This window comes from Penicillium taxi (genome assembly GCF_028828555.1).
Source record: "Penicillium taxi strain IBT 34144 chromosome Unknown utg000001l_segment0_segment0, whole genome shotgun sequence".
Taxonomy (NCBI): Eukaryota; Fungi; Ascomycota; class Eurotiomycetes; order Eurotiales; family Aspergillaceae; genus Penicillium; species Penicillium taxi.
In genome coordinates this window covers 1,055,589-1,083,564 of record NW_026643203.1, presented here as the reverse complement: position 1 = coordinate 1,083,564, position 27,976 = coordinate 1,055,589, and the positions used below count along the sequence as shown (strand labels likewise).

The following is a 27,976-nucleotide window of genomic DNA, read 5'->3' as shown; positions in this document are numbered from 1 at the left end:
TCGATATGCTAACTTTCATGAAATAATGACTTCCTTAAAAAGTTCACATCAGTCTTCAATGTAACACTGTGTTACCAGGCAAGGTACAGTCAGTAACTTATCCTTTTTGTTCCACTGAATCTGGGTCATTTGGAAGGCCTAGGTATAAAAAATCTAAAATCTTGAACCCTCAATCTTTGTAGAGTCTGGACCTCTAACCCGGTGCTGTTGGAGCTATTATATGTCACGTGTTTATACCTACGGCGAAATCTGGAACTCTGGAATTCTCGGCGCAGACATATCAGCATGTCGCGGCGAACATTGGTACTAGATGGCTTATGGTACACATTGTGCCCATCATTTAGCCCTTCAACACTAAGTCGCCCACCTATATCTTTGAAATCAACGAGGCAAAATCGCAAACTATGCTTGTTTCCGGGTATCGCGACGGCCACCCGGAAGTGCTACAGCACCAATACCAGCGGAACTGGCCGTGTAATTACCCCTGGTGATCATTTACAGTCGACTAATTCACACAATGGAAAGCCTGCTTCTACCGAATCTGAATATATACCCGATGAGCACCCAGAGAACCTGCTCCGTCATACATCGGACAGAACGACCTCGACCCCTCCAGAAGCATCCATATTTTTTAAGATGCGTACACATAACAACTCGGAAAGAAAGGTTCCGGTTCATGATACCCGAAGATTCTACGAATATCCCAGTTCGGATCTGGAGCATATGCTAAGGAACAAACCCGGTGCCCTTTACAGAACGATGAGTATTCTACGGGCTTTGATTGAAGATCACCACATTCAGCCACAGGCTTTCCACTACAAGTCGTTGATACTCGCAAATTCCGATAGCATCAAGGGATCGCCGGAGATGGTGCGGGCTCTTCTGCAAGAGATGGAGGAGGAAAAGATTACCGTGGACTCGGGCATACTTCATGTTGTCTTACAGGTAAGCCATCGTTCTTAAATAATTGAATGCTTTTTAATTTCTGTTTCTTGCATTCATTAGGTTCTTGCTGTGCACCCAGACTATTTGCTACGCCAAGAGATCCTTCGCAGTATTCGAGACCGATGGTTCACATTAAGTCCAGACGGATGGCATTTTGTGGTTGCAGGGCTTCTTCGAGAACATCAGTTTGAGCTGGCCCTCGATCATGTGGCGCTGATGGAGCGAAAATTGATACCGGTAAAGAATTGGCTACATAGCATGATCGTCTACAATCTGTGTGACTTTGAAGAGTTTGATGAAGTGTATCGCCTGATGCAAGCCCGCGTCGAACAGGGCTACGATATGACTCCCGAGCTATGGGGTCACGTCCTCACAGCAGCAAGCAAGTCTCGACACTACGAATTGACTCTCTACATTTGGCAACGAATGATTTATCTCGAGTACATCCAGCCATCGGAGGATGTATGCAAGAATGCCCTCGCGACTGCTTCGCGTGCTGGGGATATTGAGCTAGCGCAGAACATTTTTAAGTATATCGCGAAGAAGGGGACTCAAATGGATGCTTTGAGTCATGAGCAGCTCATCCTGGCCTATTTGGATAACGCTGACTTGTACTCTACAATGGAGGTGATGAGTACAATGCACGAAGCGGGCTGTTCACCGACAGATAGCTTAGTGGAGTCCATTATCACCCACATGATCAAGGAAAAGACAGATCCCCGAGAGGTATGGCAAATTCTCAAAGCATTGAAAAACTCCAAGCGAAAAATCCCCATCGACTCTGCCCGGGTTGTCATTGAATTCTGTGAGCGGGTCGTCAAAGATGACCCATCGATTGCATGGGACGCCATGGTATTCCACAAAGAGCTCTACTCAATATGTCCGAATAGCGCCGATACTCGTATATACAATACTCTGATGCAGATATGTCGCCGAGCTGGAAATCGGGCACCCGCCATGTTCTTACTGAAAGAGATGGTTTCCCTTCGCGTTGTTCCAGACGCAACCACTTTTGAAATCCTCATTTTAATGTGTCTTGAAGCTCGCAACTACAAGTCGGCCTACATGTACTTCCAAGACTTACTCAAGCGGGATGGCTCACTACGTCAAAAGGCGCGGGAAGAGATCCGACAGTTATGTGCCCAATCTGTGCATGAATTTGCAATGCAGCTGCAGTATAATCCCGGAATAGGGGATGACGAAATTCCAATTGACTCATCAACCAGCACGAGAAAGCTCACAGAAAACTCATCGATTGAATCGACTCATTCTATCGACCTGATCGACCAGGTCAAGGAAGAGGACTTCACCTATTGGGTACCAGCCGCTGTCCGTCGCAAAAGACTCTCGGACGAAGAGCGCAAAGCGTGGAACAAGAAGCGACGTCAAAGCAAACGAAAATATCAGGCCCTTGCACGGATAAAGGCGGAGAAGGCGGATAAGGACACCACTTCAAGCTAAATCGACCGAATCGCAATTAAGCTGTTGCACCTGCATTGTCTCAGGATGTCTCAAGCGTCAAGCTAGTCAATGTCAGAAACTTTCTAAGCTAAATACAATCAGTGCCGAAAAAGAGTGGGTATGCATAGGCCGTGCGCTGGGGACAGAGAATTTCGCCAGATTTGTACGAAGTACATTAGATAGGGTTACACCTAGAGCCCAGAGCCCTAGACTCCGTATATTGTACTCCACTTCACCAAGCAGACACTATTGTCAATGGACAGGATGCTGTTCAAATCTGGTTCAAGATATGAGACGAGGCTCATTCAACTTGTGAAGTTATTTATAGGCGATAAACTGTCCTGAAACACGCCCCTGGGCTGATCCCTTGTGGCCTTCTCCACGAACCAAGAAACCAGTTATGTTAGGCTGTCGAATATGGTTATCCTTCAGGATGAATGGAAATTCAAAATCTTCGAAGGAATAGGATTATCATTTAATGAATCACGAATCATTGTCAGATCCAGGAAGAAATATGGGGTCATTGCCCCGTATGGATCGACAATAACAATAGTGGGTCAAGGGTGCCCTGAACCTGATTGAAGGCGGATCGAGGAAGGAGAGCAGAGGTTCCCGTCTTTACGTCAGCATTAACCAACACCTTTTGCGTTTCGTTGTGAAGCTAAGTATATAAGGCTCAACCACTCCTTTTTTTCATTTTAATTTCAACTTTTCAAAATCACATTTGATTTCGCTACAATTTATAAAATTTAAACTTCGTATATATACACTTCTATCCAATCATGCAATTTACGACTCTCTTTTCCGTTCTTGCTTCCCTGAGCCTCTCCAACGCCGCTGCTCTCGGAAAACCCTCTACCTGGAGGGCGACCAACTGGGACATCGTTTGCTCCGGTGGCTGTGTATACTCCTTCGACATCTCTGCTGCTGCATCTGAGTATACTCCTGGCTTCAATACCCATTGCGAGGGTATCTCCGGCAATACTACATTCTGCGACAACCGCAATATCACCGCAACCGTCATAAAACAGCAGCACCCACTGTGGAAGGTGACCGTGAAGCACTATTGGGCCACCTACGAAGGCCATTACTATAATCGATTTTCGGCAGCTGGTAGTGCCAATGTCACCGAATCAACTGACACCTTCTCCATCAACCCCAATGCGCTATATGGAGCTTAAAGCGGCCTTGATCCCATTTATTTTCCGCGTTTATTGGCAGGATCCAAATATGAGAAAACTACAATCATTCTCGTGAAGCGCTGGTGCGCTGGGTCTCTAATTGCTTCGTCATGAATTCGCCGGCGAAAAGCTACATGTCTTTTGTTTATCTCGATCATTGGCGTTGAGATGCTATTCGTTATCTTGCGCGGGCGCATGCATTCTTTTAATTTCTGGGACCCCTTGGACCTAGCCCGCGATGAGATACTGCACATAATAAAACACTTTGTTTAAAAAAAAATATCTAAACTAGGTTTCGATCGGGGCAATGCAAGGTACCGCTTGAAAAAGGAGCGTCACAAACAAGTGACATCATTGCTAATCGCGATAAACATTCCACTACATTAAATAAGCAAACTACCTGTTCCCACTGCAACATCAATCACAATAATCATCATACATACCCATGTCCTGAGCTTGACTGGGAGCTTAATCCCTTGTGTAAATACTTATATCATGGTAATTGTCCTACCCCTGTTTGCTATCGTGGGTAACACTGACATTCCTCTCCACCCCGTGCAGGCTTCAATCCTCCGCCAAATCGTCGCAAGTCCTAGACAAAAGCATCCAGAAGCAGGGTTAGATCTGTGCTACGTAACCGATAAGAGTACTACTTTTCGACAACTCACTTCACCATATGGAAGCTAAAAGGCCTTGACAGTAATCGCCACATCTGGCCCCTCCGCAACGTATCCAAAGCGAGCATACCGCAACCCACTCGATACGCTAGTCAATTTCCTTGACTCCAAACATGGTTCAAACTGGTGCATCTGGGAATTTCGAGCTGAGGGCACCGGCTACCCTGATTCAGAGGTATATGGACGCATTCACCATTTCCCTTGGCCAGACCACCACCCTCCGCCTTTTGCATTGATTCCGAATATCATGGGGAGTATGCGCAATTGGCTCTATGGGCTAGAAGATAAAGATGAAGTTCCCAAGGAGCAAGAGCTTGGCGAGAGAGTGGCTGTAGTGCATTGTAAAGCGGGGAAGGGTCGGAGTGGCACGATCGCGGTAGGATACTTGATCAGTCAGGAGGGATGGACAATGGAGGACGCGCTGCAGAGGTTCACAGACCGGCGAATGCGCGTTGGATTTGGGGCTGGTGTGAGCATATCCAGCCAGCTACGCTACGTCGGATACATTGATATATGGGCCAATCGACTTCAGAAGCAATATGTTGAGCGACCGGTTGAGATCCTCGAGATACACGTCTGGGGACTTCGAGAAGGAGTCAAAGTTGCTGTGGAGGGGTATGAAGATGAAGGCAAGAAGATCAAGTGCATACACACATTCCACCACCACGAGCGCACCGTCATTGAATCTGGGGGCGACAGCGGGGATTCAACACAGAACTCTGCGAATCCATCCGCAATCTCGATCCCATCTACCTCGCAGTCCGATATCTCTGCCACTGAGTCAGCTTCTTCGTCGAACGGCAACATGTCCGCAATCCTTTTCCGCCCAAGCAAGCCTCTGATCATTGCTGGATCCGATATCAATATTGACTTTGAGCGACGAAGCAAAGCCTCCTACACCGGCTTCGCGATGGTCACCTCTGTCGCACATGTATGGTTCAACACATTTTTTGAAGGCGGCCACGAGCACGACTCGGGCGTCTTCGAAACAGAATGGGAAGCTATGGATGGAATCAAAGGTAGCACACGAAAAGGAATTCGTGCTCTCGAGAAGCTCCAGGTTGTGTGGCGGTATCCCACACCGTCTGTTGCAAAGAACCAACACCTAGAAGCTCAGGATGTCAACGACACTGCTCCTTCGACTGGTAAATCTATCAGTGAGCCCAAGCCCGGCGAACCCATTACAGAGAGTCATCCTGCCGATTGGCGTGGGGCAAACAAGGAGAATGACCCTCCAGTCAGAATTCAGGACAATGTCCCAAGAAAAGCTGACAATCATACGGCACCGGTAGCCGCACTACATAAACTTGAAAATAAGTTGGGGCTGCGGAAGCAGGATGAAAGTAAAGACGTGAGTTTGGCTGGCAAGGATGATACGTCTGCGACTGATGAGGGAAAAGCGAAAGTAAAGATGGATCTTCATCGTAATGGCAGTGATATCGATGGTGTAAAACCCTACATTGAGAACGATGGGACGGGTAATTGAAAAATTCATGGATACTGTATACTAATGAACTTTGCAGATAAGCTGCAGGTTGATAATTACAAGATTTTGAGATTCATATCAGATCTTCTCAGGGATTTAGGATATCCCCAGGGATGTATGTAAATGTGCAGATGTGGATGAAATATTGGAACAACATATATCAGCCCCAACAACTCATATGTGATTTGATACGAAAAAAGGAATATTATCCAGATAGCCCCGACCACCGTAATTTTGTTCCAACGTTTGTCTGTACATAATCTTAATCAGATGGAAAATGAAACTTACATATGTAACACATAATAAATAATACAATAATACCTGTAACGCCTCCAATGCGTGAATAGTTAGAGATGAAACATCTCTACAAAGGGACAAACCCTTCCATGCGCTTGCGAGACTCATCTGCCTCGCGGCGCAGCCGGTCAGATCTCCTGCGCTCATAAACAGCTCGAACAACCTTGCGAACCTGCTCTTGGCCCTCCAAAAAGTTCGCTTTCGCCAGCCCTACCACCGAGTCAATTTGCTCAGGTGTATAGATGAAGTTCCAAGTAGAGAGGAAGTCATCTAAATTGGGATCGATTGAGTTGGGTTTAGGAGCTATAGGGTCCTCAGAACCTTGGGCTTTAAGTAGTAGAGACTTAGCAGCCGCAAGAGGCCGAGTCTTAGGAGTCGGCGGGGGAGTTGGAGCCGATTTATTGGGTATGAGAGGGAAGTAGACGACAGCAATACCAGCGTCTGGTTGCATAAGGTGAAATTCAGACTCGGAATGGTCTTCTGCACTTTCGTGGAAAAGGCGCTTGGAAGCTGGAGGTTTGTCTTCGGAGATTCGCTCTTCCTTTGTTCCAACCCAGACATTGCAGTAACCGAGGTCTGTATCCCTCCCATTTGAGGTCTTTTGCTTACTCTGGGCATCGGCTATCTTTTTATTCACTTTTTGGTCCGTCATATTTTGTGGCTCTCGAAGCAACTGCTCCGTTTCCTGGATGCTATCGCCTTCTTTGGGCCATCCAGCACCGATAGGCCAGCTCTTTATTCCTCGTTGGCGGGCATAGCCGTCGACGACAGATAGCCAGTTCTCCTGCTTGATATCGGCGGATGCATCAAAGGCGACGACGATGTCAACGCCTCGCCCAGGCCGGAGGAGGGGATATATCGGGAGATTGTTGCTCATACCAGCATCCATAAGACGCAAGTGATCGTTTTGAAAAATGGATTCCGGGCATGAAGCGGGAAGCTGATCTTTCATTCCCATCACAAAGTTCGGAATACCAGCTGGATCTATTGGGTGGACTCGGACCAAGTCCTTATTTTTACCCTGAATGAGCGAATCAATCCCGCCGAACCCAGTTAGGCCTCTGACCAAAGGTCGAATCTCCTTATAGTAGTGAGATAGGGTTGCACAGAAAGCACTTCCCCATACGCCCATGAGTGCTGGAACTCGGATCTCGGGAATAGGGAACTTCTCCTCAGTGGCCAAGCTCTTACCAGCCTGGAAATGACGGCCCATAGCCCACGTTGGAATACCAGCGTTAAGTTCTTCACAAAAGAATTCATATGGAGTGAACTCAAACCACTGGAACCAAGCCTCTTTCTTTGCATCTCGCATGGCCTTCTCAGGCGTATCATGTACCTTAGCTGGATTCTCTTCCTCTGTTTCGAGTATGGGAATTTCATGTCGCACTGCGGTGTAAATTGGTAGAGGGTGCGCTCCGTTCAATAGGTTGGCTTTTTGGTTGGACAACTTGAAATCCACGGCTGACACTCCGAGTTCTCCGCGCGGTACTAGGAGCCTCGACGCAAGCAATATTCCGTAAATGTCCACCAATCCAAAATCAGCACCAGGGTCTCCTTTTAGTTTCTCAACCAATCCGCTGAGAAGATACTTGTTGGTAGGTGCGGTTGTAAGCAGCTTTAGCACATTGGGAGGAAATGCCATGTGGACTCCCAGCCGACTTTTAAGGTGGTCTACAAGTTTGTTGAAGTTGCGGTCGGTAATTGACGAGTGGTACAGAGTCTGCAGCCAGCAGCTACCGCTAACTCCTGCAGTGTATGTAACAATGTCGAATAATCCTGCTTCCTGTGCAGCCAGATATGACCCGGTCCCGGCGACCAAGGCACGAAGTCCTCCGCCAGAGCCGCACATAGCTATCACAGGTACATCATCCGGATGTATATCCTGCTCTGGGACGCCGAGATACGAGGCTAATGCCTTCACTGAATGCTGTTGACGCTTTCGTCTAAATGCCAGCTCTTCAGCGCACAAGTCACCGCTTACGCGTACTTGCGCGTCTCTCACGATCTCTGGGTTGATATCCGGGTCCTGAGCCTCCTTCCAGATTTCATCTGCCAGTGAGCCAGGTGCAATTGAAAGCTCCCGTTGAAGTTTTTGAACCGTTTCTGGTAGCAACTTGGCCCAGTCAGGCATGTAATTTGTAAAGTTTGGAAGTTCTACCCATTCTGACGATCCAACGGTGTGCTTCACGCTATCAAGCTTGTAGAATATGGAGGACCAAATAGAATTTTGTTCTTCTTGATCGTCGGAAGGTTTGCTTTGCGGATCTCGATTGGCATCAGAACGAGCAGAATTGGTGGAAAAGCGGGCCTTTTGAGGCAGATGCTTGTTCCACTCTCCCGCAGAGTAGGTGTAAGTAGCGAGAACGGCTGGTGGGACTGTCCAGCGCATTCTGAACCCACCTGGGACACCCATTGTGGTGAGTGGAAAAAGATGTACAGCTGAGAATGAAATAAGCATACGAATTCCTATCAGGGTGCGCCGGGAGCTTAAATCCCACCGCGAAATCATTATTGGCCCTGTTTTCTATATGTAATGACGACATGTCACGTGAAACCGGAACAATATATGGGCCGGCCAACTTTATTCCAATTTCAGATTAGCGTTCTCGGACTGCGGAGAGCTTATCTCGCGAACAGCGGGTAACGCCCCTGTGCACCCCACTGTCGGGAAATATGAAGGCTTCAAGTGTTACCACCTTAATACATACCCCCCTTTGATCGAGTACATATAATCACCTGGTCCATAATGGTGGCCCCCAGAAATACCGCCTATGCGGAGGAAAGTGCAGAGGTGGAAGTGCTGTACGCTAACCTCGACAAGCTCAATCTCCTCACCAAAAAGATTCGAGGTTCCTTGGTCCGCCTAGAGACCAGCGGAAATGTTGTAAAGGAAGCAATTGGGCCCATCTACAGCAACACCCAGTCTCTGCAGATCACAAACAGTAACATTGACAAGGTCAACGATGCAATCGACCGCCTCCGCCAACCTCTCGATGCGAAGAGTCGCGAGGAGGGCATCATTCGCGCTGGGTATGATTTGCCATCAAGACCAAGAATATGCACCTAACAAGACTAACCCAATATAAAATAGACCGCTAAGCTCTGGACTTTCACAATACCTTCTGGCGATGAAACGTGTCGAAAAGGCGCTGGTCGACCTCAATACAACAAACCTCCGCGCTAACCAAACCGCAATCGCAGAGTTCAACGCACTTTTGAACACAGGCAGTGGTAAGCTGCAAGATCTGCTTCGTAGCCAGTTGAAGCAGCATGCTACCTCAATTGAACCGTTACATTACCTGACTAAAGGTCTGTTTGATCGAAATTCATAGATTATTAGACTTGACTGATCCCGATTTATCTGCAGAGCTCCCTTTTCCCACCATCCCTGAAGAAACAATTTCCCAACTAGCCCCATTATGTGCAGAAATCAGCTCAGCGTCTGCTATTAGCCTAAAACGCGATAATCCTTCCATCAAAATCTACGCGGAAATTCGTGGACCATATATCACCGCTGGATTGCAAAACTTGTCAATTGCATCCCTCAGTACCGTCAAGAGAAGGGCTACAGATGGTCCATATAAACAAGGAACCAATGGTATCGGTCTCTATTCGAGTGCGTTGGAGGCATTTATTACCACAGAACATGGAATCATTGTTCAGGTATTCACCGGCGATCAGCAAGGCCTCGCTTTGCAAGCCACTTTTATTCCTGCCATGGCGGACTACTCTAAGACTTTGCGGGAGCTCAATCAATATATCAAGCAAAACTTGATGACGGATTGTTTCTTGGCTTTTGAAATTATCGAAATTGTGACAGCCATGTCCTACCGCATTGATTCCAAGACAGCAGAGCTCAAGACTCTGCTGATTGAAGCTTTACGTCCTGTTCGTGAGACCGCCAAATCTTCTCTCTCAGAGCTACTCGAGGAGACAAAACGAAAGGCAGCCACTGTAGCCCTTCCCCGGATGGTGGCTCAGTCCCTTTGGTTTCGGAAGTGATGAGCTCTTTAGCAATGTTGACCGGGTACTCGGGCCCCCTTGCGTCAATATTGACTTCTCTAGGAGATGGCAACTGGCGATCCAGGTCAAACACTACCGGTACGGCACCTCTAGATGTTGGGCCAGACAGCGGTACCCTTTTCTCTCATTTTATTTTGGACATGATTGAGGCCTTGATGACCTCACTGGAAGCTCGCGGTCGGGCAATCCATCGTTCCAAGGCGGCCCAGGGTGTATTCCTGTCAAATGTATTTTGCATTGTGGACCGGTTCATTCGACAGAGTCCAGAGCTGGCTCGTTACCTGGGTGCCCCTGACAGCATTGCGCGGATTGATACTTTCCGCAAGCGTGCCACCTCGACCTACCTTGATGCATGGAAAGAGACTTCTCAATATCTCCTAGACGTGCAATATACTTCTCGCTCTGGGGCACGACCCAGTTCATCGGGCGCAGTGGATTCCAGCGTCATTGTCAAAAACTTGTCGTCCCGTGATCGGGACGCGATCAAGGAGAAATTCAAATCATTTAATGCCAGCTTCGACGACATGGTTAACAAGCAAAAAACATTACATATGGAGCGGGAAGTACGCTCAGTGCTGGGCAGAGAGCTGCAGACTGTTCTCGAACCGCTATATGCGCGATTCTATGATCGCTATGTTGAGATCGACAAGGGTCGTGGCAAGTACATCAAGTATGATAAGCCTAGCCTGTCGGTACAACTAGCGCAGCTTTCCTGAGACACAGTGTCACTGAATAACTAGATACCTTTGCCAATAGCATCATAATAATTAAAAGAATCGTCAAATATTTCCTACACTCTATATCCTGCACGTGATCCGCCCCCACGAAATCAATTTGTGATAAGCCCCCGCTATCGGCAGCGGTAAAAATCAAAATTTCGAACTCATTTTCACTTTTCTAGTTGAAAATTCTATTGAAGTACAATTCTATATCGGCATCATGTCCGGCAGCAACGACGTTTACCAGACTCCCCTCAACTCGCGTTATGCGAGTAAGTATTTCCCACCCCTCTCATATAATGAATGAGCGGACCGGATCTGGATGGCGGGGATTTTGTCCAGTGGGGTATTAACGAATTGATTGAATAGGCGATGAGATGAAATACCTCTTCTCCCCTCGCATGCGGTTTTCGACCTGGCGCCAACTTTGGATCTGGCTGGCCGAGTCCCAGAAAGGTACGAGAGCGAATTGGATTGCCAATGGGACATTGGAAAGCCGGACATTCAATTGACTGGGTCTTGTCTATAGAGCTTGGTCTTTCCATTACCGATGAGGCTATCAGTCAGATGAAGGCCCATGCCACTATTCAGGACGCCGAGTTCAAGGTTGCGGCTGAGGAGGAGAAGCGCCGTCGCCACGATGTCATGGCCCACGTCCACGCTTTCGGACAGGTCGCCCCCGCCGCCGCTGGTATCATCCACTGGGGCGCTACTTCTTGCTACTGCACTGACAATGCTGACCTGATCCTTCTCCGGGACGGTCTCGATATTCTTATCCCCAAGCTGGCCGTTGTTGTTGACAAGTTGTCTCAGTTCGCCAAGCAGTACAAGGACCTGCCTTGTCTGGGATTCACTCACGGCCAGCCCGCCCAGCTTGTCACTGTCGGTAAGCGTGCATGCCTGTGGATCCAGGATCTTCTGATGGATCTGCGCAACCTCGAGCGCGCTCGCGACGATCTGCGATTCCGCGGTGTCAAGGGTACCACCGGTACCCAGGCTTCTTTCCTCCAGATCTTCGAGGGTGACCACGCCAAGGTTGAGAAGCTAGATGAGCTCGTCACTGAGAAGGCTGGCTTCAGCTCTGCATTCATTATTTCCAGTCAAACTTACTCCCGTAAGATCGATGTCGATGTTGGCAACGCTCTTGGCTCTTTCGGTTCCACCTGTGAGCGCATTGGTATCGATATTCGCCATCTGGCTATGCTCAAGGAGGTCGAGGAGCCATTTGAGAAGGATCAGATTGGTAGCAGCGCTATGGTGAGATGCACTGAATTATTTGGCTTATTAAGACGGCGGCTAATACTTGGCATTGACAGGCTTACAAGCGAAACCCTATGCGCTCAGAGCGTTTGTGCTCCCTCGGACGTCACCTGCAGAACCTTCCCAAGGATGCTTTGGACACTTACTCTGCCCAGTGGTTCGAGCGCTCTCTGGTAAGTGCCAATTCGGTTGGGCCCCCCTGCAGTATATACTAACTCATAATAGGACGACAGCGCCATTCGCCGTATCAGTATTCCCGAGCTTTACCTCACCGCTGATGCCTGTCTTATCCTCCTGAGTACGTATATCTTCAATACTGACCTTGTATAATTGGAAGCTCTAACTCTTTTGCAGACAACGTCTCCTCCGGCTTTGTCGTCTACCCCGAGGTCATCAAGCGCCGTGTCAACGATGAGCTTCCTTTCATGGCCACTGAGAACGTACGCACATACCGATGCTATCTATGAGTACATTGTTGAAGCTAATTGTCTTAGATCATTATGGCCTGTGTCAAGAAGGGTCTTTCCCGCCAGGATGCCCACGAGGAGATCCGTAAGTGGTATAATCTGCCATATATGAATACGATCTAATTATTTTATTTCCTAGGTGTCCTCTCCCATCAGGCCTCCGACAACGTCAAGAAACAAGGTAAGGACAACGACCTCCTCGAACGCATCCGCCGCACTGCCTTCTTCAACCCCATCATCCCCGAGCTCGATGCCCTTCTCGACGCCAGCACCTTTGTCGGCCGTGCCCCACAACAAGTCGAGAAGTTCACCAGCACCGAGGTTGCCGCTGCTCTCAAGCCTTACGAGGCTGAGATCGCTAAGCAAGAGACCTCTGCCCTGTACGTTTAATCATGATACTACAATGGTCCAAAAACCAGCGCAGATCTTGATCGATAGGACAAGAATATAAAAAATGATTTCCAAATTTAATGCCGATTGCCATGACAGTTAATCCTTTGATTGTGAGAGAATGTAGAGAAGATTCAGATTCATTGAGTATTAGCCTATTATGCTAACAAACAATATTATACCTTTGGCTTTTAACCGAGGTCTACCTATACTATCCCGAGGTCATCGGACAGGACAGCACCTGGACACTGAGCTGAAAATGGCAAGAAAAGAAAAGAAACTATTCCATTTCTGTCGACCAAACCCAATCTATAAACACCAGAGAATAGAAATCACCACAAGAAATGCTGAAGACTGAAAGATTGTGTACTACCTAGCTCTGTACATAGGTACCTATGTACCTATGTAACAAGCAACCCTGCAGAACGTACAATCAAGAGAATGGCATGATACCTAGGTAGGCCTCAGAAAAAGCAGAAGAAATGGGAAAAGAGAGCTTAGAAGTGGTCTAAGAGATAAAGAGGGTCTGCAAAACAAAAAATACGAAAAATCGAAGCACACAGAAATAAACTTATGATAGAGAAGTATATACTCAAGTCGTATTCAATACGCATATTTCCGTCGTCACTAAGAGCCACATTGGGCAGCTGTACTCTCAACAATTCCTCAAATAGTGCCATACCCAAAGATGCAATGCAATAGCTCCTGATGAAAAGAAGAAGCCTCTGATCGACTCAACGATCTAACCCAATCCCGAATAGAATCAAGATGCTTCAAAAGATGATATATGAGATTGAGGCGTGCGAAATCATCCCTCTCGGCAAACCGGAGAGGGAAATTTCAAACGCGGCGGATGATAAACGTGCACACAAACGCTATGGCGACCGAAATCAGCCACAGAAACAGAACACCATCTTCGTAGACATAGTTCTCATTCATTTGCATTTTCAGGCGTGCGAGACTGAAAAGGAAGAGAGAATAGGTCTCTGATAAGCCACAAGATCCAAAGCATGCCCAACACCCATAGAGAAGCCATGAGCTTGTATGTCGATGAGCGCCATGTGACACGTCGGATTAGACGGCGGCCATTTGGACCCTCGATCGGCCCGCGGACCGGAGGGCTGTTGAGGGTGAAAGGATAAGCCAGGGCCTCGTTCATGGTCTATAGTCTTTGCTGTTTTGGATGGACTAGAGTCTAAAAGCGACGAGGCATGCTATTTGAAATTTCTCTTTAGACAATGTTCGGAGAAGGAGTTTGGAGCTTGGAGCTTGAAGCCGGGAGAGGATAGAGAGTTTTATAGTCGGTGATCCGTGGAGGAAGAGATGGGTGTTTTGTGTTGGTTCCGGTAGGAATTAGTATCTTTTTTAACGTGCTTTTTAGGCTCTTCATCTTTGATGATTTGTTGTCTCCCCACCTTTGATCCTTGCCACTAAAAGACAACAAATATTCAACAGTTGGCATTGAACATTCGATAGAAACTAGGATATTGCCGTTTCCAAGGTATAGTTCAATATTTTTTTTTTTTGGATTATTATCTCTTGTATTGTACATGCTTATTTCCAAGGTTGTCGGGTCAAGTATGGATGCTTTCAACCCAACAAAGCATGTGGTTACGAAGTGCTTGGGGACTACTGGCTAGCTCACTAGTACAAAAAGAAGCTTCTAAGCCATATGCGTATGTTGAGTATAAATTTGATCAACTTTGGAACACTTGCATGGATCCTATTCCTCCGGCCCCTCTTTCCATACCTACCTAGGTAATCATCTACAATCGATCTATCATATTCTCACAATACAAGTTAGACTGGGGCGGCTAACACTCCACTAAAATCCATTCCAAGATTAACCTACGTAGGTGAACCTTGGAATACGACGTATAAGAAGCCGAGTATACCCAGGTCATCCTTGAATTCTTTCATACTTGAAACCTACTTAGGTACCTAGTCTCGACGTCTAATTTGTTCTATAAAAAGCCGAAAGGTCCCAATACCATGTCTTGTAGATCCCGATATCTCTAACTCGGCATGAGAACCGTGTATGAACCCCCTTACAATAACCTTGGAAGGTTGGTAGAATTACAGTATCATGTCAGCTTTCAAATCTGAAAGCTATATCAAGTCTTTCGATATCAGCTAGCTTCAAATTCCTCCCCAAAACGCCATCTACCTAGGTATCTTCAAATGCATGAAACCCTGAATCATGCCTCATATCATAACAAATCATAAAATCAGCGAGTCCCAGAAGCAGACCTTGATCCAGCTCTCGAATTACCACCAGAGCCCGGATTCGACCGAAGACTTATACCTCCGTGCTGGAGATGTCTCTTCATCCCACCACTATGATCAGACCTCTTCTTCTGACCTGGAGCCCACCACCCGTTCTCATCATGGTCGACAATTTCCCTCCAAGTCCCACGAACCAGGTATGCAGTCGAATTACCCAAACCCATTGCGCTCTCTGGCGCAAGAGGACCTTTAGCATCAACATGGAATCCCGGAACATGATGTGACTTGGATGCTGGGACGACGAAGCGCTCTGCATAAAGCTCTTCTTCTAATTCGTGATCTCCTCCGGAGAGAAGTTTAGCCTGGAAACGGCGGCGAGTCTGAGGAATTGACTAATTTTTTTGTCAGCCTTTCCTTTGAATGCTCTGGGCAGGTTATTTTCGATACTTACTCGACCCGAATTCAAGGAATAGGTCACCAGTAACTCCTCGTCGTTCAGAACAGTCAGTGCAGCATGTTCTTCCTCGCTCATGCGTTTACGCATACGAGGGCCATGGGGCTTCATTTCCCCCTCAAAAAATTGGTTTTCGTCATGCTTGGGACCATAAGGGCGGTACTGAGTTGGCGATGGTGCCTCTGTGGAAGAATAAAAATTGACTGCTTGTGTCAGCCAGTTGCAAGCACATATTAGACAACTTAATTTGGGACTTACTGTCATTGACCAGGCGGTTGATAAATCGTTGTGGATCCGGTAGGCCGATGGCAGCTGCGTCAACGGGAACTCCGTCTGACCCGCCGATGGGGGTTCCGAGTCCTCTGATTGTGTCAAGCTGCATTTCATCAGCTGAAGCGTGGTCCATCTCCTCGTCGGAACCGTCAAGAGGTATCCCGTCTATTGGGCTCTCACTTCCTGTGGACATCCTGTAAGTAGGGAGATACCCAGAAGACAGAGCAGACCCAGGGGTTCCGAGCCCGTGCACGGGAGACTGGCTAGTCTCCATGACTGGGTTGTGTCCAGGCTGGTCCATTTGTGGAAAATTAGATGATCAAACCTGAAGACTGAGAGCCAATGATATTTGTGAAGGTTCAAATGTAAGAACCATAGACAGACGGCTGTCTAGATAGGTACTGGGGAGGTGAAGGAAGTCTTCAGGATTCACAACGAGCTTGGTGCATAAAGAAAATAACAGTGGGTCTGATATTGAAAGCCCGTTTAAAATATCATGGAATTCTTATCCATAATCAGCGGTTAAATGTTCATCGAAGGTAGTACAGTTCTCTCAACTGATGCTCGTGTCTATGGGGGTGTCAGCCTGGTCAAGTGTGGAAATACCATGGCTTTAATTTATTTACAGAAAATTTAGGAGCTCAAAATGTTTGAGGACTGTGGTATCATCCGTCGAGACCTCACTCAAACTATGAAGGGCAGGAATGGGATAGCTCGAGAGGTTCTAGAGTATAGTAGGGGTGATGATGAATTGGGGAAGAAGGACAGTCGGAGATGATAGGTTTCTATCAGCGGCCAGTCCTGAATTAACAGGTTTCAGGGGTTTTAGAAGTTAAAGTGAAAGTGAGCTCGAGAGATGCCATAGTTCAAGGTGAATCGGATGATGCTTGAATGTGTGATGAAAAACAGGAGGGGAGATGCTGAGTCAGCCTGCATCTAACATGCACCCTGAGATGTACTTTCAAGATTCTTTCAATTCTGAAAAATTAAGTGCATTATCATGTTCAGACTTCAGTGTTCTTGATTTCATGTCCATTAAGATGTACATAGTCATGTCCTCTGGTTGGCATTGGGCAATATGAATGACCCGAAAATCCATCCAGGGGAACATGCTCCAACTTCATGGATTTGCAGGAGGCACTGTCCACTTTTCACTCCAGGGCTGATACATAAGTAGCTGGTAAGCACGCCACATCTGTAACTATCCGCGGTCTATATAATTTGTGCTCTGCCGATATGCGCAGTCCTGGAGTACTACTCCCGAAGGGATGAAGATGTGTCATCTATGAAGTTGATTCAGGCAAGACACAAGCGACATTAGTAGCCGAGTACAATTTCATCAAGAGCTACAAAACCATTACTTCAATCCAATATTAAATTTAAAGCTTAGAACTTACCGGATCACAGCAAGCTGCATGCTGATCAGTATCACAAGAGCTGTAAGTCGTCGTCCCATCCGCAGCTTCGGACAATTCGTTTGCATTTGTGCCTAGATAAAACCATCAGCTTGACTTACTTGGCCTCTAAGACAAAACAGAATACATGGATTCTGGGGGCATCATACACATCTTGCCTGTGTATAGGAATGAGAGCAGTTGGCTCTGAAGAAGCTCCTTGCAGCATACACCTGGAGGGCCTGCTGGAATTGGGTTGACAGGTTTGATGCAGGTGAACTCGCAGGTTACCAGAGTAGCGAGAGTGAGAAATGCAATTATCTTCATGTTGGTTCAGACGTTTATCGCTTGATGAACATGTTGAATTGGAAGTTGGAATTGAATTTGATAGCTCAGTATTTACTTTTTTTTTGCTTAAGTTATATGATGTCATGAATATTGTTTAGAAGACATTCGGACTCCAACGTCGGCAATAAGAATGGAATAAATCAGATAAGTGTGGTTTACATAGCAGAAAGAGAGAACGGGCGTTTACAGCTACAAGAAGAGGAGAGGGAAATGACCCAGTGAATTATGTAATGAGACAGTATGGTCTTACATCAACGATGTAAGTGAGATGATAAGAGTAAATAGTATCAGGCTATCGAAAAGAGCCAAATAAGATAACGCCAAAACAAAATGCCGCTAAAATGAGGCAGAAAAAAGTGAAGAAATACCACTAGCATTGATTCATGTAGCTATTTTGCGGCCAATGATATCCAGCATCCTCCCTGTCAAGATATCAGTAATTGCTACAACAGAGATCAGTAGATAGATGTCAAACTTACCAAGTAGTCAAGTTGTGGTTATCGTATGCCCGTTGATGCTGCTTGATGTACTCCGTTGTCTCATATCCCGGAGGGTCACATGTAACGCTCTCATCATCGGGATCCTGATAAATACGAACATAATCAAAGCGTAAGTACGCCGGCATGTATTCGAGAATTGACTTGTTCTGTGGCGCGAAGTTGTCCGCCATGCCAAGGTTCATGACGATAGACATTGGCTCAAGGGGGATCATGCGCTGCCCGATGTTGCCGTTGGGTCCAATGGCTCGGGCGTCCAGCGTCCAGGTCTTGTCTGGGCCGACGAACCAGGTGACATCTCCTTTGTCTCCAGGGGTATATTCAAAGGAATAGCTTTGGTATTCAGTTCCGTTGTACCAGCGATGGTTGAGGTTTGTCAGGCCTGACATTGCTTGTTGGTAGACGCCGCCACGGTAGGCGTTGATCTCGGTGACACTAGAGTCATAGACAGCGGTATAGTCTGGGTAAATCAAGTTAATGACCTGGTCTAGGGATGAGCCCTCACTGGGGTTCTTACCGTAGTCTGGCATATACCAAATATCGAATGGGGCAGCTTGCATACTCTGCGATACAGTGCCGATCAAGTTGTTCCAGTCATTGTTCAGCGGGCCAGTGCTCGCTTCAAGTACATCAATCTCAGGGGCGCTTCGAGCTCGCCCTGGAGTAGGGTGGTCTGCCTTGGGACAAGTGCATCCTGGAAGACGCATACCAGGTAAGAAGTTGATTCCATCCGGGGAACTTTGGTTCGGAGTAATGCCCGCATCACACCCATCGTGATAGCTGTACGGCCACAACCCATCGGTGGAGGCTGCATGGCCGGGACGTGCTAGATTTCCCATTGCCCAGAAACCGGGCCAGAAACCTTGGATATGTCCGTCACCAGGGAGTGAGAGACTGGCTTCCAGCCGACCACCCTTAAAGCAAAGCTTGTTCCAACTCTGTATCATTCCAGATCTATACTTCACCCCGTGATTCTCGAAATTATCAAATCTGATTTCCATTACACCCTCGTTTGTAGTGACTGCATCAGGATCATACCACTGTGAATGTTAAAATACATGGTCCAGCGACCTTGACATTTGAGAAATCACATACCTCTTTGTCCATGGTCACACCGTACCACATGTCAACTGCTTGGAAGAATGGGTCGTCTTCGTCGTAGAATGTGCGCCCAGGCATATTGAACTCATCTGAGAACTGAAATATCAAGTTAGTATCAAATTTCCAACCACTCATGAAATCCCACTAACCACTAGCTTCCACTCTTTTCCATCTGCATTCTTTTTGGTAAGTGCTTCCTTCGGGGTATCGGGATCGATCAAACCCTTCCGGATATTCTCCAGCAAAGGCTGCTCGCCAACGTCAAGACAAAGCAAGTCATTACCCCTACATGCATGCCCGGGTTTGAAAGCACCTTCCACCCATGTACTATAATAGAAAGTTCCGAGATTAGCGAATATAGACAAATGCCACAAACCAACACAACATACATCACTGGGTATCCAATGAATAGACACAAAATTCCGAGAGTCATGAACACCAGACCGCCCATATTCAAGATCCCACGTCGGTTGCAAATGTCACAGTCGCGATCCAAGTCCGAAGAATCAGGATTATGCAGATAATCGTCCTTCTCTACATCTTCAGGGAAAAGCAACAAACCAGCAGTGGGCATGATATTGAACTTCTCCGAGACAGTCTGCGTGTTGATATCGTAGTCATCGCTTCCAGAGCGAGACGATGATGTTTTCCGTAATTCTGCAAATTGATCTATCGCAAGTCGACTTTCTCGACCGATGGAACCGATACTGGACGGTGAGCTAGTCCAACGATCTGGTGAACCAGATCTTTCGGTGTCATCTCGTGGCGTAAGACGCATTTTGGGGGGGAGCAAGAACTCGGATGATTCAGGAACAGCCGATACTCCGTAGGGCGATACTCCTTGTAGATTGACAGGTGATGGACCATCGCTTGCTGGTGTGAGAGTTCGTGGGGATTGAGAGTGAAGATCGACTGGTGTATAACCCTCGTGGGATTCGATGAATGGTTCCTGACGCCCTGAGTTGAGTCGAATATGAGGCATCCCAGATCTCAAGGTATTGCCCGTGTTCGTCATCTGATATTGGCTTATAGCCCTGTTTATATCAAATTACCGAAGTGCTGAAGGAAGTATTCTAGGAAGTCGTGCTTTTCGATGATTCTTTCAAGTTCTCGCCCTCAACATAATCAAACTATGTAGTGACTGAATGACTGATACCGATTCTGCACAGTCGTCAAGTGCACAATATGTGAAAGAGTGGACAGGACTGTTTGGATGATATCCAATGTCCCAGACGAAGCCAAATCGATTAAACGGGAGTGGTAGCAAGGAAAGGAAGAACACTGGCAACGAGAGCCCAGAAGAAGAGAATATTGAGCACCTTAGCCTAGATTTCTCCGAGGGATCCATTGTTTTTCACGCGCACGAGCGGGCAAGAATGACAGACTGCCAAAGGGGCAACCCGTGGTATGTGTAAACCACATAGTAGTTGCGCGTCTAAAGGTCACGAAATACTACAATTATATCGCTTTCTGTCATGAATACCATATTTTGCTCTCAAATTTAGAATTGAATTAATATTGTCATGCGATATGGTGGTGCTGACGGCCAGTATCTACAGCTCGAAGCTATCCAGGGCCGTTGGAGGGTGAAGTGCATTCTCAGTACCCTCCCCGGGGCCAGGAATGGACAGTCATGAATGTTGTCCAGGAATTCTAGGAATATCAGCTTAAGCCTATCTGCTCTAAAAGTTCCGACCAATAATGACAATTTTAGTGGGGGATGGAAAGTTGCTTGATGTTCGGGTTGTAGAACCGAGGCCATATTCATATCACCGATTTGCGTCTAGTCACCACAAAACCTTCCAAGGTTTTACTAGGAACTCCGTAGTAGCTAACTCTTAAAGCTTCTAGATTCTTCGTTTTCTAGCTGGTCATCAAGTATAATAATCTACATCAAGGAGCCTACCTAGATACCCAGAGAACAGGATCGTGACCATTCCCAGATACCTACGCGTCCCTTCACTCTCAACGCCGAGCAACTCAAAAGAATGTCAAGATAGCCTCGAGGCTATCAAATTATGGTCTTACTTTAATTTCCTTGGATTGCGCATTCTCTTAATTGATCAACCTGGGAAGTGTACTATCTTGTCTAGGGTTGTACGTAAGCAATAGTTCAAGGCCACTATTTAGATATCACACAGCTCTGTAGATCCAAGAAATCGTCCATAAATTAATCCAATCAATTTTAAAGCTATTTGATTTGATTATAGCAAATCTCATGAGATTATCAACTCTCAACAGCCTTAGCCCGAAGACCAACAACCTGGCCCTCAGCCACACTCAAGGCCAAAACCCAGTACTCAAGCTTCGTGCTGCTCAACTCAACACGATAAACCTTGACATCAATAGAAGACTGGTCTACAGTATCATCATGCTCAACAGCTGCAGCACGCACAGCCCGGAAAACAGTAGAATACTGATTCTTCGGATCGAAGGAGGAAGCCGAAAGGGTGGTAATGTCCTCCGAGAGGTCTTTGTTTGGGGAAATCAAATTGGAAAATTGATCTGCAGATAGAAACTCGTAGGTTAGCCAGGTACGAAATCTTAGAACATTTCGCAAGACCAATCACTCCCTTCAAGGGTAATTAGGTATCTTATATTCCAGAACTAAAACCAGAACTAGAACCAAAACCCTTACTAGCCCTGGACAAGGAGCCCGTGGAAACAGAGGTGGAAATGGATGGAAAACTTAGACATACCGGCACTAGGCCAATCTCCCCGGCTTGCACCATCCCACTTGAGCGCAACAGGCTCGAATGGTTCGTCTGTGTCAGAGGTGTAGTATTTGTCGACTGATGCGAGTGATGCGGGGACCTGGACAGATGTATGGATGGTCTCGGTCCGAATGGAGTCGGTCCCTTGCTGCGCGTAGCCGGCATTCGGGTCTGCGTTTGCCTTGTCCAGGAAGGAAATGTAGCCGTCAGACATGATTATTGAGGCTGTGGAGAATAGGGAGGATCGAGGTGAAGTAAGCTGCAGTGCAGGCGGTGATGTTGGACCTGCGGGGAAGCGAGGGTTGTTTTGGTGGTTATGCAGTAGTTTTTGTTTAATATCGTAGGCTGATGAAGAGTAGGATGAACGGGGTTTTATGGTTGGTGTGGAAACTGATGGAGATAAGATGAGGGTCTGAATTGTTTGAAGTGCAAATGGTTTCTTTAAGTGAAGGAAGTTTGGGATGACGCAATGTATCCTGTTTGACGGCATCCTGTTGTACAGCCAAGTTGTAATATATTGTGGCGGAAATTTGTTGTAAAAATCAAGCTTGCAGAGTTGCAAGTGTTGTGTTACCTTGATAAACGGTCTAGACATTCTCAGATGAAAATTTGGGAAAAAGTTTTTTAGTAGTAGCTCCAAGGTTCCAAAGGTTGATGTATATATCCATGTGTCAAGCGTCTAGGTACCACCAACTTCTGCTTACCTAGGTCCACCAGTCAAGCAACTGGTTCCAAGGCCACTGACATGTTCCGATACCAGTTTCAGAAAATATATGAGAAATTGAAAGGTAAGATATGATAAGACATTAAATATCGAATGCTTAAGAGCTAGTCAGACTACAGCCTACAGGAAAAGGCATGAAGGTATTGTTCGCTTTTTTTATTGAACCTGAAAATACGTAGCACCACCAAAAATTTAAAACATCTAAGCCTCGGTAACGAGGTCCTTCTTGAGGGTACCCAGGAAGGCGCGCTTCTCCTCGGCGGTCTGGAAAGCACCGTGACCGAACTTGGAGGAGGTGTCGATCCACTTGAGCTCGACCTTCTCAGTAGCTCTCCGGTTGGTCTGGGGGTACAGAGTCTTGCGCAGGGTCATAACACGCTTCTTGACACCAGGGACGGAGCCCTTGAGGAGAACGAAGTCGTTCTTAACCTCACCGTAGTGGACGAAACCACCAAGACTGTAGAAAAGTTAGTTTCATATAAAAATTGAAAAGTGATGAATAGGCAAAACGTACGGAGTGATGTTCTTCTTGGAGATATCGAATTCGGTGGAGGCATTGCCCTCATCGGATCCCTTGCCAATACGGAAAACCTTGTGGTTGCAAGAGGTACGGTGGTGGTATCCGTCCTGACCGGCACGGGCAACAGTCCACTGGACGTGGCTAGGGTGCCAAGCACCGATACAGGCAACCTTACGGAGACCCTTGTGCGTCTTGCGGGGAAGCTTGGTGGTACCCCAACGGCTGGTGACACCGGAGAAACCGTGACCCTTGGTGACGGCAATAACATCAATCATCTCGTCCTTCTCGAAGATGGAGTCGACGTCAATGGTCTTCTCGAACAAGTTCTGGGCGAAGTCAACCTTGTCGGAGATGGAGCCACCGTTGACCTGAATCTCCATAAGGTGGGCCTTCTTCTGCTTGATGGGGGTCTTGCGGATCTGGGTGTGGGCGAGGACACGGACGACAGTGCAGTACTTCTTGATACGCTCAAGCTCGCGAGTGACGGAGGCACCGCTGTTCTCGGCGTGGGACTTGGCGTACTTGGTGAAGGCCTTCTTCTTGCTCTTGTACCAGTTCTTGTAGAAGCGACGCTTGACCTCATCGCTCAGGTGCTCAGCCCAGACGGTGGTGAGGGAGCGGAGACCGCGGGGAGTCTCGATGTAGCCAACGACACCAACGGCGACGAGCTGTTAAAAAAAAAAAAGAACCTAGTTAGAAACAGAGTCCCTCTCACAATTCCAGCTGTGTTGCAAACTTACAGGAGGAGTCTCAATGACGGTGGCAGCCTCAACGATCTCCTTCTTGTGCATCTTGGCACCGGGACGGTCAAGGTCGCGGACGATGGTGGTCATACCGGCCTTGTAGCCCATGAAGGCAGTCAGGTGGACGGGCTTCTTGGCATCATCCTTGGGGAAGCTGGCGCACAAAAAAAAATCGTATTAGTATAGCGCACATTTCTTAACATCGCAAATTTTTGCATGTCCGTAGAATCGAGTGAAACTCACCTCTTAACCTTACCGCGGTGGCGGGCAGCACGCTTGCGCGGCAGGTAGGCCAGAGAACCTGTATATCTAGCATCAGTAAAGCCGGACACTGGGGTTGTCGAAATTTTGTCGAAATTGATCACGAACCGTGGCGGGGAGCTTCGAACTTCCGGTGACTCCTGAATAATTAATGAAGGTTAGCAATTGCACTTGATAATATTTGAGCATTGTACGGGGAAGCGACTAACATCTTGGCCCTGTTGTCGTTAGTCGTCGAGGTGGTGAGAGTGACGATCTAAAAGTGTCGGAGAAGGTGTATGGATTTTGCACGCTTAACGAATGTGGGATGACATAATCAAGGGTTCCTAATTTGGATTTAGCGACCCGTAGTTTCTTGAATGACTAAGACTTAGCAGTGCCAAGTTTTCAAGTCATGTGACAAGTCGCGAGATGTGAACCTGAATGTGGATTATCTGCTATTTAGTATTTAGTATTTACTACGAATAGTACTTACTACCTTGGAACAGGCGGGAATAATTTTCAAATGATTTCAATTGGCTATCGGAAAAGGGGTCTGATGCCTAGTGCATTTGGTAAAAATTCACAGGGAAATAGAAAGGGTCAAAGAAATCATCAAAGAGTAGGGAAGAGAACGGATCCAGGCCTTCGTCGATTCAGAATCTGAGACTGATCAAAGAGGACCAAGGTAAGAGATAGGTTCGTACCGTACATCACTATGTGAAAATGAGGATAGGGGGTAAAAAGGACATATGGGAAAAGGACAGCCAGAAACCGGCGAGGGAAGAGGGTGTTTTCAAAAGTGGTCAGATCTCGTTTAGGCTGAAGACTCGGTCTTTGAGGGTGTGCCTTGACGACCATTAGTGGAGACTCCATTACCATTGACCGGATTACCAGTGGTGCTACCATTGGGGCTACGGTTGGCAGCCGCACCTGCCTTTTTCTCATCTTCTATTTCGTCATCGTAGTCCTCATCGACATCCATTTTGCGTGCAGCAGGCTCATGAGATAGAGGAGCCTCGGGACGAGGAGGCTCTTCCTTGACCGGAGTGTTGGCCGAGGGCGCAGCTGAAGAAGGTCCGTTCGAGACGGTAGCGGAGACTTCAGTCATGGGCGGGAGGCTAGCACCAGTTTGGGGCGGCATGGTTTGGATAGAGGGCAAAGTAGGAGGGTGGTGGGCAGCTTCTGAGGGGTGATAGTTCTCGTTGGCACGACGGGCATCTTCACGGCGAGCTTCAGAAGAGCTGCGTCGCTGCATCTCACCAGGAGACGGTAGGCGAGCAGGTGGGCTTGCGCGGCGGCTGTTCTGGTCGTCAAGACGCGCACGGCTCTCCTCATTTGCCTGTTTCTTCACAGGTCCGCTTTCCGCCTCCCATTCACGGCCACGCTTCATCGCAGAAGATGGACGCTCTTCGCGGTCGCGAGCGGCGGCTTCAGCGGCTGCTAATGCCGATGCAGGAGGAGGGGCACCAGACGCGATACCAGTTGAGGCACTGGGAGGATTGGGTGCACTGGGACCGTGGTGGAACTGTTGATGAGGGTAGCCCGATCCAGGAGAAGACGGGCGCTCATCCCGAAGGGGACGAATCTCAGTCGGAGGAGTAAAAGGTCTGTGGTAAGTGGGTGCTGGGCCGTTGCTAGGAGGACCACTAGGAGCAGGAGGCCCAGTAGGTGCGCCAGTAGGTGCGGGAGGAAGGGGTCCACGAACAGCAGATCCGTAGCCGTTACCGCCACTGAGAACTCGCTCGTGACCAGGAGTTGGAGCACCTCCTAACTGGGGTAGGGTATGAGGCGGGGGATAAGCACCGGGAGGACCACCAAGCTTCGGAGAGCGGGGTGGGCCACGAGAGGGATCAGGGAAGGCCCGACCAGGCTCCTGGCGAGGGCTGGTCAGGGATGTACCCACGACTCGGGGTCCCTCGCGCGAATCATGACCACCATTCATGGGAGGAGCTGGGCCCCCAGACTGTATGTCATTGAGACCACGGTCCCAGCCGGCGATCTGACGAGGAGGAGCGGGTGCCTGAGGAGGGGGGCCAATCGGGGCTGGAGCACCCCACTGGGGAGCCGGAGGTCCACCAACACCGGGCTGGTAAGTTATGGGGTGGACATCCTGCGGCTGAGGTGCAGGAGCATTGTTCTGTTGAGCCCCAGCACCAGACAGCTGGCTCTGAAGCAACTGCAGGCGAGCCTTGATATGGACGTTTTGGGGATCAAGATCCGCAGCGCGTCCATATGCATCGAGAGCGTCGGCAATCTGGTTGTTGCAAGATTCATACTAAAAAGGAAAGAAAAAAGGTTAGTGCTGTGCGATTTTGCAGTAGATCATGCAACGGAACTCACCAAAGTACCCAGATCGTACCAAACCTCTGAAATGTAAGGGTTCAAGCGAATGGCACGAGAGTACGCGTCAAGTGCATCACGGTACTGATTGATCTGGTAGTAGAGAACACCGATCGAGCACCAGAAGGTCGGGTTGCGTCCGTCACGGTAGACAGCCTGCTGATAGGCTTCGTAGGCCTTGGGATATTTGTTCTGGGACATGTAGCACCGACCGAGTAGATACCAACTTTGAGCATCGGAGTTGTCTGATCAAAAAGAAGAAATTGTTAGGAGTTGCCCCATTCAATGATGGGAGATGTCGACATCATACCTGCATTGACAGACTTCTCCAAGAACTCGATGGCCTTCTCCTGGCTAGTGTAATTGGCACTCTGCTGGTGATAGAGCCATCCGAGCTGCTGAAGAACCTTGGCATGGTTCGGGTCGCGATCAAGCACCCGGCGATAGGCAGATTGAGCGGCTTCAAACTAAAAGGCCATTAGCACCAAATTAATCTCGTACAGTCGAAGAAAATCACTCACGTCTTTTTGCTGTTCGTGAACGTGACCGATTTGGAACCAGATATCCTCTTCAGTCAAAGGACGGGGCGGGTCATTGACAATATATTTAAAGCACTGTATATCGTTAGCTCATCTAATGGAAGTATATGCCGGAAGAACTCACATCTAAGCTCTGGGAGAACTTCGACTGTTGCTTGTAAATTATACCCAAGCGGAAGTAAATTTCGTTGGCCTTTTCGAACTCTGGTGCCATGCGCATGACCTGCGAGAAAGCTTCCTCAGCGTGATCGAGAGATCCATAGCGATCGTACAGTATACCGATGCCGTACCACAGTTTCGGTTCCTAGTTTGAAATTAGTTGTTATTCACATATTACCAATGAAAATGACGAACCTTAGGATCACGCAGGTGGTACAGCGCCTGTTGATACGAGGTGTAAGCCTCTTGCAAATTGTCCATCATCAAATGGCAGTGTCCCAAACTACCCCAGGTCTCTCCGTTGGTCGGATCCAACTTCAAGATGTTTTGGAGGTACTCAATTGCCTTCGGAAATTGCTCTTTCGTTCGGAGGATGAGGGAAATTGCGTTCATGGCCGGGATGGACCATGTGTTATGGCGCAGGGCCTGCTCATAAGCATTCATAGAGCCATCCAAGTCACCCATCAGTTCAGTCAGGCTACCTATAACTACAAGTTAGTCTCGCAATTTTACGTGAGTTCTTATGTTAGTTGTAAGTACCCACCAATTTGGATCCACACCTGCTCATTCAGAGCAGCAATCTTTTGGGCGGTTGTAAGGGAGACACTCTTTTGACCTTGCGCGGGCATGGCCGACATGTGGCCGTTCACTTGGGTGTGTGCTGCGATGGCGTGCGCGTGATGAGGAGCCACACCAGTGGTGGGCGATGGTTGAGTATGAGACATGATGTTATGAGATAGGTTCAGTTAGAATCTGGTTGCGACTACAAGTGGATGAGGTGTTGCGTTGCGACAC

The 27,976-nt window shown here is 47.8% G+C and overlaps 13 protein-coding genes across 13 annotated transcripts; 6 read left to right on the top strand and 7 right to left on the bottom strand.

The window, feature by feature from the left end:
* Positions 1–285: 285 nt before the first annotated feature.
* On the top strand, positions 286–2,406 carry N7495_000398 (pentatricopeptide repeat protein; the record flags this gene model as incomplete). The annotated part of the gene is made up of 2 exons (XM_057203068.1): positions 286–945; positions 1,006–2,406. The coding sequence occupies 2 exons, from the start codon at positions 286–288 to the stop codon at positions 2,404–2,406; spliced, it is 2,061 nt and encodes a 686-aa protein (XP_057067141.1).
* Positions 2,407–3,188: 782 nt separating this feature from the next.
* Positions 3,189–3,587, top strand: N7495_000397 (uncharacterized protein; the record flags this gene model as incomplete). Its single annotated transcript, XM_057203067.1, has 1 exon — positions 3,189–3,587. The coding sequence occupies one exon, from the start codon at positions 3,189–3,191 to the stop codon at positions 3,585–3,587; it is 399 nt and encodes a 132-aa protein (XP_057067140.1).
* A 495-nt stretch (positions 3,588–4,082) lies between these two features.
* Positions 4,083–5,750, top strand: N7495_000396 (putative phosphatidylinositol-3,4,5-trisphosphate 3-phosphatase; the record flags this gene model as incomplete). The annotated part of the gene is made up of 2 exons (XM_057203066.1): positions 4,083–4,233; positions 4,288–5,750. 2 exons carry the CDS (start codon positions 4,083–4,085, stop codon positions 5,748–5,750), a joined length of 1,614 nt encoding a protein of 537 aa, XP_057067139.1.
* Positions 5,751–6,114: 364 nt separating this feature from the next.
* On the bottom strand, positions 6,115–8,556 carry N7495_000395 (putative phospholipase A2 (PlaA); the record flags this gene model as incomplete). Its single annotated transcript, XM_057203065.1, has 1 exon — positions 6,115–8,556. The coding sequence occupies one exon, from the start codon at positions 8,554–8,556 to the stop codon at positions 6,115–6,117; it is 2,442 nt and encodes an 813-aa protein (XP_057067138.1).
* A 237-nt stretch (positions 8,557–8,793) lies between these two features.
* N7495_000394 (uncharacterized protein) lies at positions 8,794–10,049 on the top strand (the record flags this gene model as incomplete). The annotated part of the gene is made up of 3 exons (XM_057203064.1): positions 8,794–9,077; positions 9,148–9,336; positions 9,500–10,049. 3 exons carry the CDS (start codon positions 8,794–8,796, stop codon positions 10,047–10,049), a joined length of 1,023 nt encoding a protein of 340 aa, XP_057067137.1.
* A 14-nt stretch (positions 10,050–10,063) lies between these two features.
* On the top strand, positions 10,064–10,786 carry N7495_000393 (EXO70 family protein; the record flags this gene model as incomplete). Its single annotated transcript, XM_057203063.1, has 1 exon — positions 10,064–10,786. One exon carries the CDS (start codon positions 10,064–10,066, stop codon positions 10,784–10,786), a length of 723 nt encoding a protein of 240 aa, XP_057067136.1.
* A 483-nt stretch (positions 10,787–11,269) lies between these two features.
* On the top strand, positions 11,270–12,906 carry ade13 (adenylosuccinase ADE13; the record flags this gene model as incomplete). Its single annotated transcript, XM_057203062.1, has 3 exons — positions 11,270–12,206; positions 12,404–12,489; positions 12,673–12,906. The coding sequence occupies 3 exons, from the start codon at positions 11,270–11,272 to the stop codon at positions 12,904–12,906; spliced, it is 1,257 nt and encodes a 418-aa protein (XP_057067135.1).
* Positions 12,907–13,837: 931 nt separating this feature from the next.
* Positions 13,838–14,065, bottom strand: N7495_000391 (uncharacterized protein; the record flags this gene model as incomplete). Its single annotated transcript, XM_057203061.1, has 1 exon — positions 13,838–14,065. One exon carries the CDS (start codon positions 14,063–14,065, stop codon positions 13,838–13,840), a length of 228 nt encoding a protein of 75 aa, XP_057067134.1.
* A 1,069-nt stretch (positions 14,066–15,134) lies between these two features.
* N7495_000390 (uncharacterized protein) lies at positions 15,135–16,160 on the bottom strand (the record flags this gene model as incomplete). Its single annotated transcript, XM_057203060.1, has 3 exons — positions 15,135–15,524; positions 15,584–15,789; positions 15,845–16,160. The coding sequence occupies 3 exons, from the start codon at positions 16,158–16,160 to the stop codon at positions 15,135–15,137; spliced, it is 912 nt and encodes a 303-aa protein (XP_057067133.1).
* A 982-nt stretch (positions 16,161–17,142) lies between these two features.
* On the bottom strand, positions 17,143–17,580 carry N7495_000389 (uncharacterized protein; the record flags this gene model as incomplete). Its single annotated transcript, XM_057203059.1, has 3 exons — positions 17,143–17,205; positions 17,257–17,348; positions 17,424–17,580. The coding sequence occupies 3 exons, from the start codon at positions 17,578–17,580 to the stop codon at positions 17,143–17,145; spliced, it is 312 nt and encodes a 103-aa protein (XP_057067132.1).
* A 391-nt stretch (positions 17,581–17,971) lies between these two features.
* N7495_000388 (SKN1/KRE6 family beta-glucan synthesis-associated protein) lies at positions 17,972–20,181 on the bottom strand (the record flags this gene model as incomplete). The annotated part of the gene is made up of 5 exons (XM_057203058.1): positions 17,972–18,023; positions 18,081–19,138; positions 19,194–19,295; positions 19,349–19,526; positions 19,589–20,181. 5 exons carry the CDS (start codon positions 20,179–20,181, stop codon positions 17,972–17,974), a joined length of 1,983 nt encoding a protein of 660 aa, XP_057067131.1.
* A 1,245-nt stretch (positions 20,182–21,426) lies between these two features.
* N7495_000387 (uncharacterized protein) lies at positions 21,427–22,403 on the bottom strand (the record flags this gene model as incomplete). Its single annotated transcript, XM_057203057.1, has 2 exons — positions 21,427–21,704; positions 21,899–22,403. 2 exons carry the CDS (start codon positions 22,401–22,403, stop codon positions 21,427–21,429), a joined length of 783 nt encoding a protein of 260 aa, XP_057067130.1.
* A 435-nt stretch (positions 22,404–22,838) lies between these two features.
* Positions 22,839–27,906, bottom strand: N7495_000386 (60S ribosomal uL3 domain-containing protein; the record flags this gene model as incomplete). Its single annotated transcript, XM_057203056.1, has 13 exons — positions 22,839–23,094; positions 23,152–23,825; positions 23,898–24,054; positions 24,144–24,201; positions 24,270–24,301; positions 24,371–24,417; positions 25,027–26,418; positions 26,484–26,728; positions 26,794–26,950; positions 27,005–27,097; positions 27,147–27,326; positions 27,377–27,663; positions 27,726–27,906. 13 exons carry the CDS (start codon positions 27,904–27,906, stop codon positions 22,839–22,841), a joined length of 3,759 nt encoding a protein of 1,252 aa, XP_057067129.1.
* Positions 27,907–27,976: the final 70 nt, after the last annotated feature.